Source organism: Brassica oleracea, unplaced genomic scaffold (genome assembly GCF_000695525.1).
Source record: "Brassica oleracea var. oleracea cultivar TO1000 unplaced genomic scaffold, BOL UnpScaffold00452, whole genome shotgun sequence".
Classification (NCBI taxonomy): domain Eukaryota; kingdom Viridiplantae; phylum Streptophyta; class Magnoliopsida; order Brassicales; family Brassicaceae; genus Brassica; species Brassica oleracea.
The window spans coordinates 228,450-244,700 of NW_013617418.1; the positions used below are offsets into that span (position 1 = coordinate 228,450).

The 16,251-nt window shown below is 38.3% G+C and overlaps 1 protein-coding gene and 1 pseudogene across 2 annotated transcripts; one reads left to right on the plus strand and one right to left on the minus strand.

Moving 5' to 3' along the window:
* Positions 1-834: 834 nt before the first annotated feature.
* LOC106319639 lies at positions 835-2,222 on the minus strand (annotated as a pseudogene).
* Positions 2,223-5,602: 3,380 nt separating this feature from the next.
* On the plus strand, positions 5,603-9,332 carry LOC106319644 (oxysterol-binding protein-related protein 1C). Of its 2 annotated transcripts, none has more exons than XM_013758027.1 (11): positions 5,603-6,351; positions 6,421-6,777; positions 6,862-6,958; positions 7,048-7,475; positions 7,549-7,704; positions 7,796-7,963; positions 8,043-8,183; positions 8,286-8,516; positions 8,597-8,710; positions 8,924-9,087; positions 9,171-9,332. In XM_013758027.1, exons 1-11 carry the CDS (start codon positions 5,767-5,769, stop codon positions 9,202-9,204), a joined length of 2,475 nt encoding a protein of 824 aa, XP_013613481.1. In that variant the 5' UTR covers positions 5,603-5,766; the 3' UTR covers positions 9,205-9,332. The 2 variants fall into 2 exon arrangements, with proteins under 2 accessions (XP_013613481.1, XP_013613480.1); XM_013758026.1 differs by having other exon boundaries at positions 5,606-6,351; positions 7,045-7,475.
* Positions 9,333-16,251: the final 6,919 nt, after the last annotated feature.

Consider the following 16,251-nt stretch of genomic DNA (forward strand, 5'->3'; position numbering starts at 1 on the left):
ATCTTCTTGGTTGGGTCAGAGTTTAGTCGTTTTTGATGTTGTATTCCTCAACGTTGGCTTACCGTCAATAGTCTCTGCTCGTCTTTGTTTTCAAGATCTAATTTTTGGTGTTCTGACTTCTATGCTCTCTTTCATAGCTCGAGGATGGCTTCATAGTTTGCTGAGTTCGTTTCATCTCCCTTTCCCTCTCTATTCTCGCATCTCTTTGCAGCTTTCATCGCATGTCTGGTGGCTCTCCCTTTCACCATGTTTGCCACTCGAGGTTTGGATAATGTTTTCGTTCGTGCATGTTATATGGGCTTGGAGTTATTTCTGGTCTCAAGTTTAGTCTCTGATTTCTTGGTAGTTGTCTTCCATTCTCTCTCCCTCGAGTTGTTTCTTTTCTTTCCATGTTTCCTTTGTATAGGTGTGCGGAGTTAGTCTCTTGGAGCTTTGGTCCATTCTATCTAGAGCTTTGTGGTTTTTCATTTGCATTGCCGTGTTGTATATTCTTGTTTAGTTTGTGAGGTGTTTCTTATCTTTTGGCTATTGATTGTGATTCCGGTGCTTTAGGCATATATGTTCCTGCTTCTTGGTGGCTTTGGCCTTTCGATTATTATTCTCCTTCTGACCCGCTTTCTTGGTTATTTGCGTTGGTGCTCTAGTTTCTTATTCTTAGTTTGATTATCTTATATTAATAGTGAAATAAATATATAATTTGTAATTGAAATAATAAAAATTAGTAAAAATAATAAAATGGTGAAAATTTATGCTATTTTTAATTGTAAATAAATTAAATATTTAAAATATATTTTTATTATTTTATTTATTTCTTGAATTTTAGGGACTAATAAGTGTAAGAAAGATTAGATAGTACATAATTATAAATTGATGGAACAAATTGCAATAATCTAAAAAAAAAAAGATTTAAAATACAAAAAAAAGGTGAGGACACATGTCAACAAACCCACATTCCACATGTCATAAGAATGGGGAAAACCAACTTTATATATATAGATAGATATCTCATTTTACATCAAAGACAAAAGTAGTGAAAACAAAATCCAAACCGGACACTAAACAAAAATACCAAAGAAGCTCAAATGTTAAAAATTATGGGACTTTATAAAACTTCTCTCTAAGACTCACTCCACAATCATTCCATGTCCCTATGTGTAGATACGTTAAATCTTGAAGCTATAAGCAATTCCTGCAAAGATACAGTTCATTAGTAATCCAACACGTTTTAATCATCAAGAGCAAAGACTGTCTTTAGTTCTTACCTCTGTGTTGCTCATGTATCCAAAACGGCGTTTTCCTCCTCCACTCGACATTCCCCAACCCGAGCAGCTCATATGAACAACTCATTCTCTTGTAGATCTTAGACCCATTCCATTGCTTCTACTATAAGTAATACTTTCACTAACTGTTCTCGACTTCTCTCATGTGCTATCTCTTCCATAGTTCCCATTGAACCTTCCATTTAATTCAGCTTTTAATAAGTAACCTATACCACCATTATTCACCCATAGTTGATTTTGGTTGACAGAACAATTTTCTTAGGAACCGTACCTGCTATGACTTGCATTATTTCCGGGATTAAACAGCCTTCCAAAGACTCCAATGGATCTACTAATATAACTCTGCTTATGGGTCCCTCAATAAAATTCATTGGACTGTACCTAACTCTACTAATAAACAGCCTTCTCAAAACTGTGGCCACAGGGAGAGAAGCTGGCGCGGCAGCTCACTGATGGACTGTACCTAACGTCAAGTTTTGAACCATGGGCTGAGTTTGGACTCATGTTAAATACATGGGTGTAATTGTTGAAAAACATACTCTCCTGGTGCTTTCGAAGTTATTTAAGCTGCTAATATTCTGGTTTGGGCTGGGTGACGTTTCCTTAAAGACAGCCACTTTGAACTCAACCATTTACCGTCAAGTTCATGGAACGTCTTCTGCAAGTCCACAGCCTCTTCGTTGTATGTAACCAAGCCAAAGCCTCTCCTACGATGAGTTTTGTGGTCATACACCACCACAAGATCAATGATAGTCCCAAACAGAGCAAAGTACTTCTTGAAATCAGTCTCTGTCACTGATGATGCCAACCCTCCGAGAAATATATATTTTTTGAGTGTGCTGGAGAAGGGGATCCCTGGAAGCTACTGCTACTTTTGTTCAATGACGTGTCATCATCTCTTGAAACTGCCTTCTTCGCTTCTGCTTGCACACACAAATAAGATTAATAATTCTTAAACATTACAAATTTGCCATAATCGTACCAATATTGTATAACAAATCTGAAATCATTTACTGGCAGAAATATAGCATTGCAAATTAGAACCACCAGATTCAGAGTTAGTTGTACTGTGTAACATTCGTCGGCTATAGCAGTTAAAGACTAATAACGTTCAAGAAACTACTACATCAATAATAGATGAAACTACAAAAAAGCTGTTGCAAGAGCCAATAGAGGTAAAACACTATAGAAGACTCTAAAGCAATAAACTTTGAGCAACACTATAGATTCATTTTCTAACCATATAAACATATATGTTTTATCCTATCGTCAATACAAAGCTCAAATATCTACGCAAAAGTATAGGATTTGATTGTTAAATCCCTGGAAATACCTTTCCGTCAAGGAGGAGCATATCGACGCCCATAAGCTCGCCGTCTCTGCTCACCTTCCTGGCCTCCCAAAATCTGAGTATATAGACTCTGATGGTGGTGCTACAGCGACTGGCTTTCAAGTCAGAAAGGAGGACAGAGGAGTTCGCATTTTGCTTTAAGGAAGATTTTAGTGTTGTGAAGAATGAAAGGATGATGTTCACGGATTCAAGACTAACCTTTTAATAGATGGAGATTCATCGACTAATAGAAAGAGGAGATGCATTGAATAAGGAATTGTGGTAGGAGTGGAGAGACGCATTGAATGAAAGATGATGTTTGAATGCACCCTGTAACGGTTCCAGTTTACTTTTGCAGGCGAGAAGAAATCTATACGAATCGACATGAATGGTAGCTCACACCTGAGATTGGCCGTGAATATTCGTCTCACATAACCCTCTCAAAAATCCATCATCGGTTTAACACATTAGAGGCTGAAGAACAATATAAACCCTAAAAATGGAGTGTCTATCGATTTCAATTGAATGTCGTAAGCCCACTCTGCAATTAAACCCGTAAAACCCAAAAAGAAACCAAACAAAAAGCAACGAAATTAAAAGAGAATGGACACGCGTCACTCTCTCCTTACACCAATTGATGACGTAGCAGCATAGGAGAGGAGAGTAACTCTACTTTATAATAATAGATAGATCGTTAGATACAAATTTTAGGGATTTGCTTTAACTAAGTAACATTAGATTACACTCGATATATTTAGTAAAATATATTATATAACGTATTAATAAAATTTGTTAGGAAAGTGAGTTTACGTTAAACATTTTGTTAAGAAGCCGGGCCTATTGAAGAAAGACATTCAATATGTCATATTTCACTACGTTTGGGCCTTCATTCAAAAACCCAACATCAATAAGCAAGAGCCAATACCCTCTCAAAAATCCATCATCGGTTTAACACATTAGAGGCTGAAGAACAATATAAACCCTAAAAATGGAGTGTCTATCGATTTCAATTGAATGTCGTAAGCCCACTCTGCAATTAAACCCGTAAAACCCAAAAAGAAACCAAACAAAAAGCAACGAAATTAAAAGAGAATGGACACGCGTCACTCTCTCCTTACACCAATTGATGACGTAGCAGCATAGGAGAGGAGAGTAACTCTACTTTATAATAATAGATAGATCGTTAGATACAAATTTTAGGGATTTGCTTTAACTAAGTAACATTAGATTACACTCGATATATTTAGTAAAATATATTATATAACGTATTAATAAAATTTGTTAGGAAAGTGAGTTTACGTTAAACATTTTGTTAAGAAGCCGGGCCTATTGAAGAAAGACATTCAATATGTCATATTTCACTACGTTTGGGCCTACATTCAAAAACCCAACATCAATAAGCAAGAACCAATTTAACGGAGAAAACGCAAAGATATAAAATAACGGAAATGCCCTTAATGAAGTTAGCGATTTCTATTGGAAATGAGTGGCATATGTAATAGATAAAAGGATAGCGTAAGAGTTAAAAATAGATAGGATCATGCTTTAATAGTATAAACTAGATTAGGAGCTGCGCGGAATGAACATTATATATACTATTTTTATGTAGTATATGTTCTTTTACATATTTATAAAATTAGAAATATATATTGAATAATTAAAAAGTCAATAACTATTACATATATTATTAAATTAATGGGAACACATAAATAAATTTCATTAATCCAAACAATTACCTTTTCTATTTTCTATTGTATATAATTAAATTTAAATGACGTTAACATATATATAGTATGTATTTTTAGTATTGATATATATTAAATGATGTTTTCTACTCATATGGTTATTTTATCATTTTTATTTTTTTATAAGAAAAACTTTAAATAATTGATAACAAAATTTTCATTGTGTGATTAATAGTTTTAGTAATTTTTAAAAAATTCAAAGCTAAATTTAAAATTTAAATATTAAGTTGTCAATATTTGTTCAATAACATTTACCAAAATATTTGTTCAAAGCAAATTTCGAAATTAAAATATTTATATATTTTAGATGGTATATAGTTTAATTTTGATATATATCTTTTACACTTAATATTTATTTAATGAGATTTTTTACTTATATGTTTTTGTAATCATTTATATTTTATCATGACCCTAGCATTTGACCCCAAGCACACCCCAGCACAGATAAGCCATACCTCATCACAAAGATACCAAGATAGATTAACCACAATCGTTGAGGCCTTCGCCTTGCAACTTACCTAAAGTCATCTCTGTGCTACAGAAAATAACTTCTCCTTAAGTCCCTAGCGAAGCAACCTAGCGAAGCAACCTAGCGAAGCAACCTAGTTGACCTTTGCCTTGCAACTACATCTCTGTAACCCTTAAACGATCGCAAAAATTTGAATGTAGAATTTTTAACAACAGTTTTAGTAATTTATAGTCGTTTAAAAAAAATCAAAATATAACATATACAAAAAAATTTAAATTTTTATTATATGGTTAATGTAGTTGTTTAATTTATTTTATTAATTTAAAGTAAACAATTATGATAGATGATACACTAATTTTTTTTTCAAATCTTTATTATTCAAAATCATTAATTTTCATATATACTTTAACCACATTAGACAATTCCGTAATTTTTATTTAAAAAAAGAATGAAAAACATTAATAACGAATTTATGGTTAGTTTAATAAAAAGCTTACTATATATTTAGATGGACCAACATATTTTTCTAAAGATTCTAAGACTGTTTCGATTACAATTTATTTAAATTATTTATGAAATTTTATAACTAATCTTACAAGTTTTTTAAAATAATTTTATACTTTGTTTTTTTTTATGTTATAGAATCAAATTTTCCACCTCTTAAAAAAAGAGAGCCATCTTTAATTCTTCGCCACGTCATAATCTCCAAAGACGGCACCGCGATCTTTCTGGCCCCTTTCCTCGACTAATTGAATAAAACTAAAATGAAATTTATTAAATAAATAAAATAATTTAATATAGAAGAAAAGTGGTATCGCCTCTCAGGTGACTCTTTCTTTCTCATTGTGCTACCGAACTTTTCGCCTTCTCTGACCCATTTCCAACAACCACCTCTCGATTCTTTCCTCCTTTCTATGCTTCCTCTTCATTGCTCCGCGATGGATGGTAGTTTTTTCATCGGATCAAACGATCTCCAATCATCCTAGGACCTCTTTCCACATGCACCCCTTCTGCTGCGTCTCGGATCACTCCCCTTCGATGCCGTTGCCGGAACAACCGCCTTTCGGTGTGACTCGATCCGAACCTATTATGAGTCGATCTGCTTCTCAGAGTTCTAATCGTCAATCCAGTCGCAATGTCCTCCATAGTCTATCCTTCAACCACCAGAGTGACGTCGCTAATCGGTTAGGGCAACGCGTTTTAGCCCTACCTGCGTTGGCGATTAGAGAACCGCCGGTTGATGTGAAGATTAACGATATCGTCGGGAATGGAATCGCTGGAATACTGCATAAGTGGGTGAATTACGGTAGAGGGTGGAGACCAAGGTGGTTCGTCTTGCAGGATGGTGTTCTTTCTTATTATAAAATCCATGGACCTGATAAGATCTTTGTTAGTCCTGAAACTGAAAAGGGATCCAAAGTGATCGGAGAAGAGTCTGCTCGTATGATCTCTAGGCACGACAAGCATGGTGGAAGCAGCGCCGCTTCACAACTCCGTCGCAAGCCATTCGGAGAAGTCCATCTCAAGGTGATAAATTGTTTATCTTTTTGATAGTAAATGCCGAGCTGAATTGGATGTGATATATGCTATGTGCAGGTTTCTTCGGTACGGGAGAGTAGATCAGATGATAAGAGGTTTTCCATATTCACTGGCACCAAGAGGCTCCACTTGCGAGCAGAGACGCGAGAGGACCGAGCAACATGGGTTGAGGCACTGCTAGCTATCAAAGATATGTTTCCAAGGATGTCTAACAGTGAATTGATGGCTCCGATCGACAATTTGGCCATGTCCACGGAGAAGCTCCGGCAACGGTTGGTTGATGAAGGAGTTAGTGAGTTAGCTATTCAGGACTGTGAGCAAATTATGAGGTCTGAGTTCTCAGCACTTCAGAGCCAGTTGGTGCTTCTCAAGCAGAAGCAGTGGCTTCTCATTGACACCCTTAGACATTTAGAGGTACGTATATCTTTTTATCTCTGTTGTTTTTTTCGTAATAGATATTTTATATGTTTCTCCTTGTATTTGTGCTTGAATCTCCAGACAGAAAAGGTAGATCTGGAGAACACAGTTGTAGATGAGAGTCAAAGACACACTGAAAATGAAGGTCCCAATGATTTAAGAAATGAGAAGTTCAGTGGTGAGTTCTCGAGCGTACAATTCTCTAGCTTAGCATTTAATTATTTCATCTACCTGCTTTTAGACTTTGTTCACGTTTCATCTCAGAAGGGACTGCCACTGAATCTGATGATGAGAATGAACGAGGTGATGCAGAAACGGATGAGGAAGACCACACTTTTTTTGATACACGTGACTTTCTTTCTTCAAGTTCTTTCAAGAGCAGTAGTTCTGGCTTTCGTACCTCTTCGTTTTCTTCTGATGATGATGGCTTTGGGTCAGAAGATGATATTGATCCTTCCATCAAGTCTGTTGGATTCAACTATCCGCGCGTCAAAAGGAGGAAGAGTTTACCTGATCCTGTTGAAAAAGAGAAAAGTGTTAGCCTTTGGTCAATGATCAAAGACAATATAGGCAAAGATCTCACAAAAGTTTGTCTACCTGTTTACTTCAACGAGCCACTATCTTCCCTACAGAAGTGTTTTGAGGATTTGGAATATTCATACCTTCTTGATCGAGCATTTGAATGGGGCAAAAGGGTATAAAGCATCTGGACGCTTTTACAATTTTTCAAAAACCATTATGGTAACATTGCCTATCTTTTTTAAACAGGGAAATACCCTCATGAGGATTCTTAATGTCGCTGCTTTTGCTGTATCTGGGTATGCATCAACCGAAGGAAGAATCTGCAAACCTTTTAACCCATTGCTAGGTGAAACATACGAGGCAGATTATCCAGACAAAGGACTTCGATTTTTCTCCGAAAAGGTTTTGGTTCACAACATACAGATGTATTTTTATGTGTATTTTACTCATCAGCTATAGCTATTCAGACCTCTTACTGGTTATATGGTGTCAGGTCAGTCATCATCCTATGGTTGTGGCATGCCATTGCGATGGTACGGGATGGAAATTCTGGGCAGACAGCAATCTGAAGAGTAAGTTTTGGGGTCGGTCGATTCAGCTTGATCCTGTTGGTGTGTTGACTCTGAAATTTGATGATGGAGAAATCCTTCAGTGGAGTAAGGTACCCGTCAAAATTTACTAAGCAGATAATGATGTTGTATGTGTTCTTTGTTTACTAATAACCATATCTCTACTCGTAGGTGACTACATCGATATACAACCTCATACTTGGTAAACTTTACTGTGATCACTATGGTACTATGCGTATTGAAGGAAATGCTGAATACTCTTGTAAACTTAAATTCAAAGAGCAGTCGATCATTGACCGAAATCCTCACCAGGTATGTTCATTCGATATGGCACCAACCACTTGATGAATAATTTAGGAGTAGGCATTTGGTTTTAATTCTGATCAATATATAACGAATATGAGTATTTGACAGGTTCATGGTATAGTTCAAGACAAGAGTGGGAAGACAGTGGCAACGATGTTTGGGAAATGGGATGAGAGCATGCACTATGTGACGGGTGATTGTTCTGGGAAGGGGAAATTGAGCGAAGATATGTCAGGAGCTCAACTTCTCTGGAAACGGAGCAAACCCCCTGGAAACGCAACAAAGTATAATCTAACACGTTTCGCAATCACGCTGAACGAGCTAACACCTGGGCTGAAGGTGAATGCCGTAGAGAATTAATAATGTCTATGAATTGTATTGTGGTGAGACATTCCAACTTGAATGAGATATGGATGTAGGAGAAGCTGCCACCAACAGATTCAAGGCTGAGACCAGACCAGAGGTATCTGGAAAACGGTGAGTTTGAAATGGCCAACACAGAGAAGTTGCGGCTGGAACAGCGACAACGTCAGGTAATACAAGTCTCACTCACTACGGGTTTATTTTTTCTGGATAATGAAATGTGCTGTTCTTTTTTTTTTTAAAGTTTGACTTCCAACATTAAATTAATGAAAATTGTTAATTGGTCAATTTGGGTTTATTTCGGTATATGTAGTTTTGTTCTGATTCAGTCACAAAAAAAAATTGATATGCTATATAAACTGGTTCGTGTGCGAGCTTCACAGGCTAGAAAGATGCAGGAGAGAGGATGGAAGCCGAGGTGGTTCACGAAAGAGAAAGGAAGCGAGGCTTACCGATACAAAGGAGGGTACTGGGAAGCCCGCGAGAGAGGATCATGGGATAACTGTCCAGATATCTTCGGCCACATCGATTCCGAACAACAAATTGAGTAAATAAGCACAAGTTTCAGTTCTGGTCTCATCGATTCTTAAACCACAAAATCTTCATCTTCCTCCTTTCTTTTCATTATAGGCTGTTATTTGTATTTAATGGTGGAAAAAGGTGAAAAAATTAGGTGGAATATGAAGGAAAAGAAAAAGCAAAATTCAGAGTAAAAGTTTTCTTCTGGCAAATGTAAGAGTAATAAATTACGCCCATTGTGCTTTTCAATCACACTCGTAGTTTGGTGTTTTCTTTTACTTTTCGTCGTGTTTCTTCTCATATCATTTTTCTTTACTCGCCAGTTTGCCTTACCGAACATTTTCATGTCTTATATTTCTTCTTCTTTTGTAATCAAGAAGAAGTTTGATGCGTACACAAATTTGTTGTCCAATCCTACAGGTGTACCAATGCAACCCAATCCAAATCCAAATGGATTGAACAGTTTATGGATCATGAGTTAATCTAACCCATTAACTAAATGGATTGGGTTAAACAAAAGCTTGTTCCTCTTGCTCTGGCGTTCGCAAGTTAAACCGGCGTCGGAAGCGCTTCCCTTTCAGCTGTTTTCCTTTTAAACTCTTTTTTTTCTGTCTCTGGACCTCCGATATGCGTGAATTTCTGGTGGTTTATCTTGTTGCCGTTCATTTACACCACTGCAGAGGTCCCTTGTTTCGGCGGCGAGATCTCTTCATGGAGTCAAGGCGAGGTTGTCTCAGCAGTAGAGTAGGAAAGGGGTTGGCTTTTAGGTTTTATTTTCCAGATCTATTTTCTTTATTTCAGATTTGGATATTTTGGTACTAGAGTGGGGAAGCAAAGCCCTGTCTCAGTTTGTGGGTTTTGTGTGCGGTCGTGTTCTCCTTGTCTCTCTTCTTTGAGAGTCGAGGCATCTTGGTGGTGATCTGAGTAGTGTAGCGGCGGGTGATGTTGTAGCGGCTTGTCTCGAGGCGTCTTGGATGGGCAGTTCTCTTCGTCCCCGCTTAAGGTAACGTTGGAGATTCCATAACTCGGCGGCGTGTGCAGATCCTGGTCTTATACTTTGTGGTGGTGACTCTGGTTTGATGTCAATGTGTGGAGGTTCTTTGTCTTCTCTCTCTACCGGAAGCGACGACTTTCGTTGGAGGGCTTGATTTGGGTTCTTCATCTTCATGGCTTCTCGGTTTTGCCACCAAAGTTGTGTTTAACTGTCACATCATGGACTCTTTTTCGGTTCTCGGAGATGGGCATTTGGCGTTGGAGTTTGAGAGGTCGGGTTGTCTCCGATTCGTGTATCTCCGATGATGGCTCCTTATGATTGGGTAACGCATCCCATCATCGATGTTTATCCTTGATAAATGGAGGTGGCGTTGCGTGTTCCTTATTGTGCAGGTTATGAATCATTCAAGATATTGAAGCTGCTGATACCTCAAATCTGACTTCTGTAGGTATGGTGTTCTTGTCTTATATGAGCTTAAGAGACTGCAATTGCTTCAGCTAAGAGGAGAGTGGGATGCGAGAGGTCCCTCCCAGATTAACCTGGTGAGGTGGTGATGATGGAAGGCTCCGGAGTTGTGCCCACAACTCGTCTGTGTGGCCGATGAGTCAAAGCTACTAAACTTATGGTTGTACCGAATTTTGCTCAATTCTTAGTTTGTGTGTAATAGTAATGATGTCCATTTAGGAAGTTAATGAAAACTTTCAATTTAAAAAAAATGGATTGGGTTAAACCATAGTTCATTTAAATTAATGAGTTAATGGTTTTATTAGGTTGTCCATTAACAATACTACAAAAAAATGTAATTTAAAAATATTTACTATATTATAATAAAATTACCATCAACTTACTAACATTTAATAATCAAAAATGCTAATCAGAGATTAGCAAATTGTATATATTTTTTTTCAAATTATATAATAGAACTGATCAAAATATTTTAAATAATAGAAAATCAAATGTTTTGTCTTTATTAAAAACAAGAAAAACAAGATTGCCTCTCTAGCCTCCACCATTATACATTAACAAGAATTCTGGTTGTTTGATAACATAACACAAACTCTCCAATTCCAATCGAGACACTTCATCGTTCACTTCTCTTGTTATACCTGTCCATTGTTTTCACCTGAAACACAAAATCAATCATTTGAGTGCAAACTCATATCTTAGAATTTTTTAGAAGAAATACAACATTCAAAGAACCAATTTAGAGATAGAGAATATTCTGCTTGATGAAACTCACTGTAACAATCACTGGCTACACAATTCCTTTACCATCCAAGGTGTAAAACACTTTGCATAACAAGAATCCAAAAAGAAACTCGTTTCAAGAAAGGATTTTCACAATTGGTTTTCTTGTTGAATTATATTGAAGACACAATAGCCACTACCAAAGAAAGAATCATAGAATCGCAATAAAACCAACGAGGATCACATATTCAAGACTCATGCATATCAAATTTCTCAGAAATAAGCAAAGTCAAAGAAATGAGTCAATCTTTACTCTGAGAAGAATCAAAGGACTTACTCCTTTGGTCGACGTGTGATCATATCTTCCACATCATTTGGAACCGGTCTAATAACAACCGTCTCACCTTCGCCATTATCATCTACAATTTCACAAGACAATAGTGTTACACTTTTATACACATGATCAGTTTATAAGACAAAAGTATGTACACCTTCATCATCAAACATATAATCATATATCCAAAAAACGAGTACACAATAGAGCTTGGACATTACTAGGCAACAGCTTGCTCCGGTATTTTTCTATTACACGAGATCCAATACTAAATGAGGATTCAGATGCCACAGTGGTTATGGGGATGCTAAGGATGTCCATTGCCATGTATGTAAGTGCACCAAAGCGATTTCTGTTTTCTTTCCAATAATGCAAAACATTCAGATTAGGATGATTCTTCATATCTAACTTTAGATCTTCCAGATACATACCTAAAGATGACTTTCCTTCTTCTATATAATCTGGAACATCATCTAAGTCAAACAAATCCTACATCATTTGAAATTTGATATGTTACTATATAAGTATATAACCATTAACCAACAAACAAATGTTAAATCAATAACTAAACTAAGAACTTACATCTTGCACACCCAAGATCCCTCTTCCTCGTTTTGCAACATGGGAATCAACTCTAGAAGAACTCATAACAGGAGTCAAAGGAATTTTTTTCCTATATTCTTCGAAGAGATCATAAAGCTTCTTCTTGAGGTGTTTTATTTTTTCTTCTGAAGTAAATAGATCAAGTTCATCATAGCAACGCTTCAAAAGGCTGAATTTCATCCTAGGATCCATAACAACACCCATTGCAAAAATAACACTATATTGCTCCAATACTTGTCAAACTTTTTTCTCATCTTAGAAATCATGTATGGGATGACACTATCATCATTTCTCTTATTTACTTCCAATAGACACTGAATCTTCCAAATATTTCCAAAATAAAATTTAGACGTGGTAATACAATAAAAGGCATCAAAATCTCATGGATAATCTTTGCCCTCTTCTATTGTTGACTAAAAAGGTAATGCTTGTAGGCTTTATCAACTACTTTAAACTTATTTAAACCACGCTCGTACTTCAAGGCTTTCTCAAGCATCAAGTATGGCGAGTTCCATCTATGTTGAACATCCAATGACATAACCACATCATCATGACCTTCTACACACTCTGAAAGCGCTATTTTCCTAGAAGTCGAAGCCTTAAAATACTTCACAGTGTCTCTATTCTTGGACAATGCACAGCTAATAACACTTAAACCATGTGGGAACCGAAATTCGCACCGTCGATTTCCGTTAAATTAGGAAAAATAGGAAACCCTAAATTTCACATAGGTCCTGGATATATGCTAAACCACACGCCAAGCAATCATAACAAGAAAAATAGGCTAAGTATAAAATTGATTAATCAAAAAGAGAGCAAAGAAGATCTTATTCAGAATTAGCGTATAAGCGTTTACAAAAGGTAAAGCCTCGGCCGTGAGAGCTGTCGGCGAAATCTTACTTCTAACCACCTAAGACTTGAAAACCTAGTTGAGTCGCAGCTCGATAACAAAAACGGAAAATTACCTAAATTTCTCTAAGTTCTAAGTTTCTCCTCGCGCATCTCGCCTTCACACCTATTATATACTTCTTGCGTATCTCACCTTCACACCCATTATATACTCCTCCTAGGTCGGTTTGGGCTTTCCTTTTTTGCTTATGTGTTGAGTTTATCCTTTGGCGGAAAAATTCCATTTTTCCCGATCTTCATGATTATCTTTTGAAATTTTAACGTTTATCTCCAAACTTGACATTTATCTCTTCTGGCGAATATTTGATAAACCGTCATAGCAAATTTGGGCCGATTTCTTGTTAAAAATCATAAGTGGGCTTTCTGCCGTGTTTTTAGACCCTTCGGGCCGTTTTTGACAAAAACGCTTTTACGATTTCATTTTGGAAAGTAACCTTCGGTACGACGCCGGTTTTACGAGATAGTCCGAATCAATCGTATAGTCGAGACAACCATGTTGTTAAGTTTAACTGTTATCGTCTTTATCCGATCGATCCGAACTTATACGAGAAAATAAGCTTTTGTTGTTTTTTTCCGTAAAGTTTCAACGGTAACTCCGATCGAGACGAAACAAGAGACAGTCCGACCGAGACCCGAAGGGGGGAATTCCAAAGATGAGAGTGCGTGGTTCTGGATAGATCCAACTCGGCGAAGGCGAAGCTGGACATGACTGATCCAACTCGCCAATGGGCGAGTTGGAGACAGATCATCTAACTCGCCAAACATCGACTTGGATTGGTTGATCCAATTCGCCGTTGAGCGAGTTGGATTGTCCGATCCAAATCGCTATTGGGAGAGTTGGATGAATCTCGTCCAACTCGCCCAGCGACGAGTTAGATCGGTCGGTCCAACTCGCCATTTGGTAGTTGCTGGTTTGGTAGTTCCGATGCGCGGGAATTGTTCGTTAGATGGTTTAAATGGTCACTTGTCGGGTAATAGTCTTAGGAATACGATGTTTTAGTTTTTCGTATTCTTATTTTCCATTTTCAAAGGTTTCTCGAGAACTTTCCGACATTGATTTACTTGTTACCGATTTTGACCCCAACAGTTAGCCTCCCAGCTCACAAGTTTCGAACTTGATTCTTGCGTGCGGTTAGGTAAGTTAAGAAAGTTAGGAGGGATCAATGGCCGAAAGTCCGAGGTTGAATAGTAGATTTTCTTTTCCTATATGTATGTGGAGTAAGTTTTTAAAATCTTTACTTGCTCATTTCCACAAGAATTTCTTAAGGAAGAAAATTCTTTCTTTCCCTCTCTTTCCCTTTGATTTTTTATTATGTCTCAAAACCAGCGAGCTTCAGACCATGTTTTGCCTTTCTGCTTCGATCCTAAGAGCCTTAAAACTCCAGATGGCCAAACCATCATAAATACCGAGTTCGTGGCGCATTCGGTTGATCCTAAAGAAGCCGACATGTACTGGATGATTACGTGTGGCAAGGTGATTCCCCCAACCGATTCGTGGCCTGCTCCTAAGCCAATAACGATAGAGTTGCTTTGCTGGCTGTCCGAGCTATTGCTCTCCTTCGTACCTCAAAATCGTTCGACGCTTCTGCCGTGTTCCAGACTCGGTGGAGTTTCAACTTCCACAGGCTGGGGAACGTGCTGACGCTCCTCCGGATGGTTACTTCACATGTTATGAAGCTCACATGCTGCGCTACCACTTGTGGTTCCCCATCCCGGAGATAATCGTTCAAGTCCTGAATCGATTTGGATTGTCAATAAGCCAGCTTACGCATACTGGTGTGCAGCACCTTGTTGGGATCTTGGTTCTGAGCTATGAGCGGGGAATGACTCTTAAAGCTGACTATCTCGAAGCTCTGTTGGCGCCAGTGGCAGTTCTGAAGTCGCGAATGTGCCGTTTGGCCCACGGCCGCGTATGGGGATAATCAAGGGATTCGCTTCCAACGCGCATTCGTTTTGGAAACACTATTTCTTTGTGCGCATTGACAGTGTATCCGTCGAGGAGAGCTGCATCCCATTATTTCAGAGTCAATGGGGTCGAAAGGGTACCTTGACCGGATGATTGTTAGTTTTTGTTTATAAGACATCTAACTTTGTATCATTTTTCTTCTTTCTTTTGCAGAGACCAACATCCTTCCTCCGTTTCCCGAGGATCTACTCACCGTCGACACATTCTCCGGGGTGGACCGTACTTTTGGGGCCACTTTTCCCCCGAACGAGTTCTCCGTGCAGTGGCTTACAATTGCTCTCAACTTCAGCCCGATTTGCCGTTTGATGGGGAGTCGGAAACGGATATGGAGGAGTTTGTTCCCTATGACATTCCTGGTGAAAGGGAGAGGTCAAGATCTCGTAAGAACAAGCTAATTGTTGTAGAAGACTATGACAATGGTGATGTCGATAGGCTGGAGTATCCGTCGGATGAGTTATTCTGTAACTTCCTTGATGGCCAGGCCAGCTGGAGTGGCTCTGATTAAACTGATCCCCTGGGATTCAACAATTTCGCCCTCGATCTCAACAGCTTTTTCGACTTTGGGATGCCCTCGAATGTAGGCGATTCTGTCGAGTTGAAGGCGTATCGGATGCGCAACGGGGTTAGTTTTTGTCTTCGTAAAAATTTTACCATTATATATATCTCTTTATAGACTTTGCTAACACCATAAATCTTGTGTAGGGACTTCACCTTGTAACTGAGGCTCTTAAGGCAAATAGTACGAAAGCGCGTACGGCCTTGTTCAAGGCCGAGGTGGTGGAGAAAGAGCTTGCCCGTTTGAAAGAGGAGGCTGCAGCGAACTCCCTTCCTGAGAAGGAGTTGGCCAGGAAGGAAGCTCGCAGAACCTATCGGAAAGGGAAAAGATAGGTTGTTGACATCGTGAAGAATCATTTACTGAGTTTTCGAACGAGTTTGGGGAGCTCAGCAAGACGTACAAGTATGTTGGCGATTATTGCAAGTGTCGTGGTGCTGTTGGTGGGTTATATCTTACCCAATCTCCCAAGTATTCTTACAAGACAGAGTTGGCTAAACAGACCCGTCACATGGATGGGAAAGCGAACATGGATTCCATGTATCGAAGGGAGGATTTGGGGTCTGTGGGCTCCGATCCCTGTGTCTCCTAACTCGGAGGAGGTTAGGCCGGAAATCCCTGATGACGTTGGTGAGGTAAACCAAC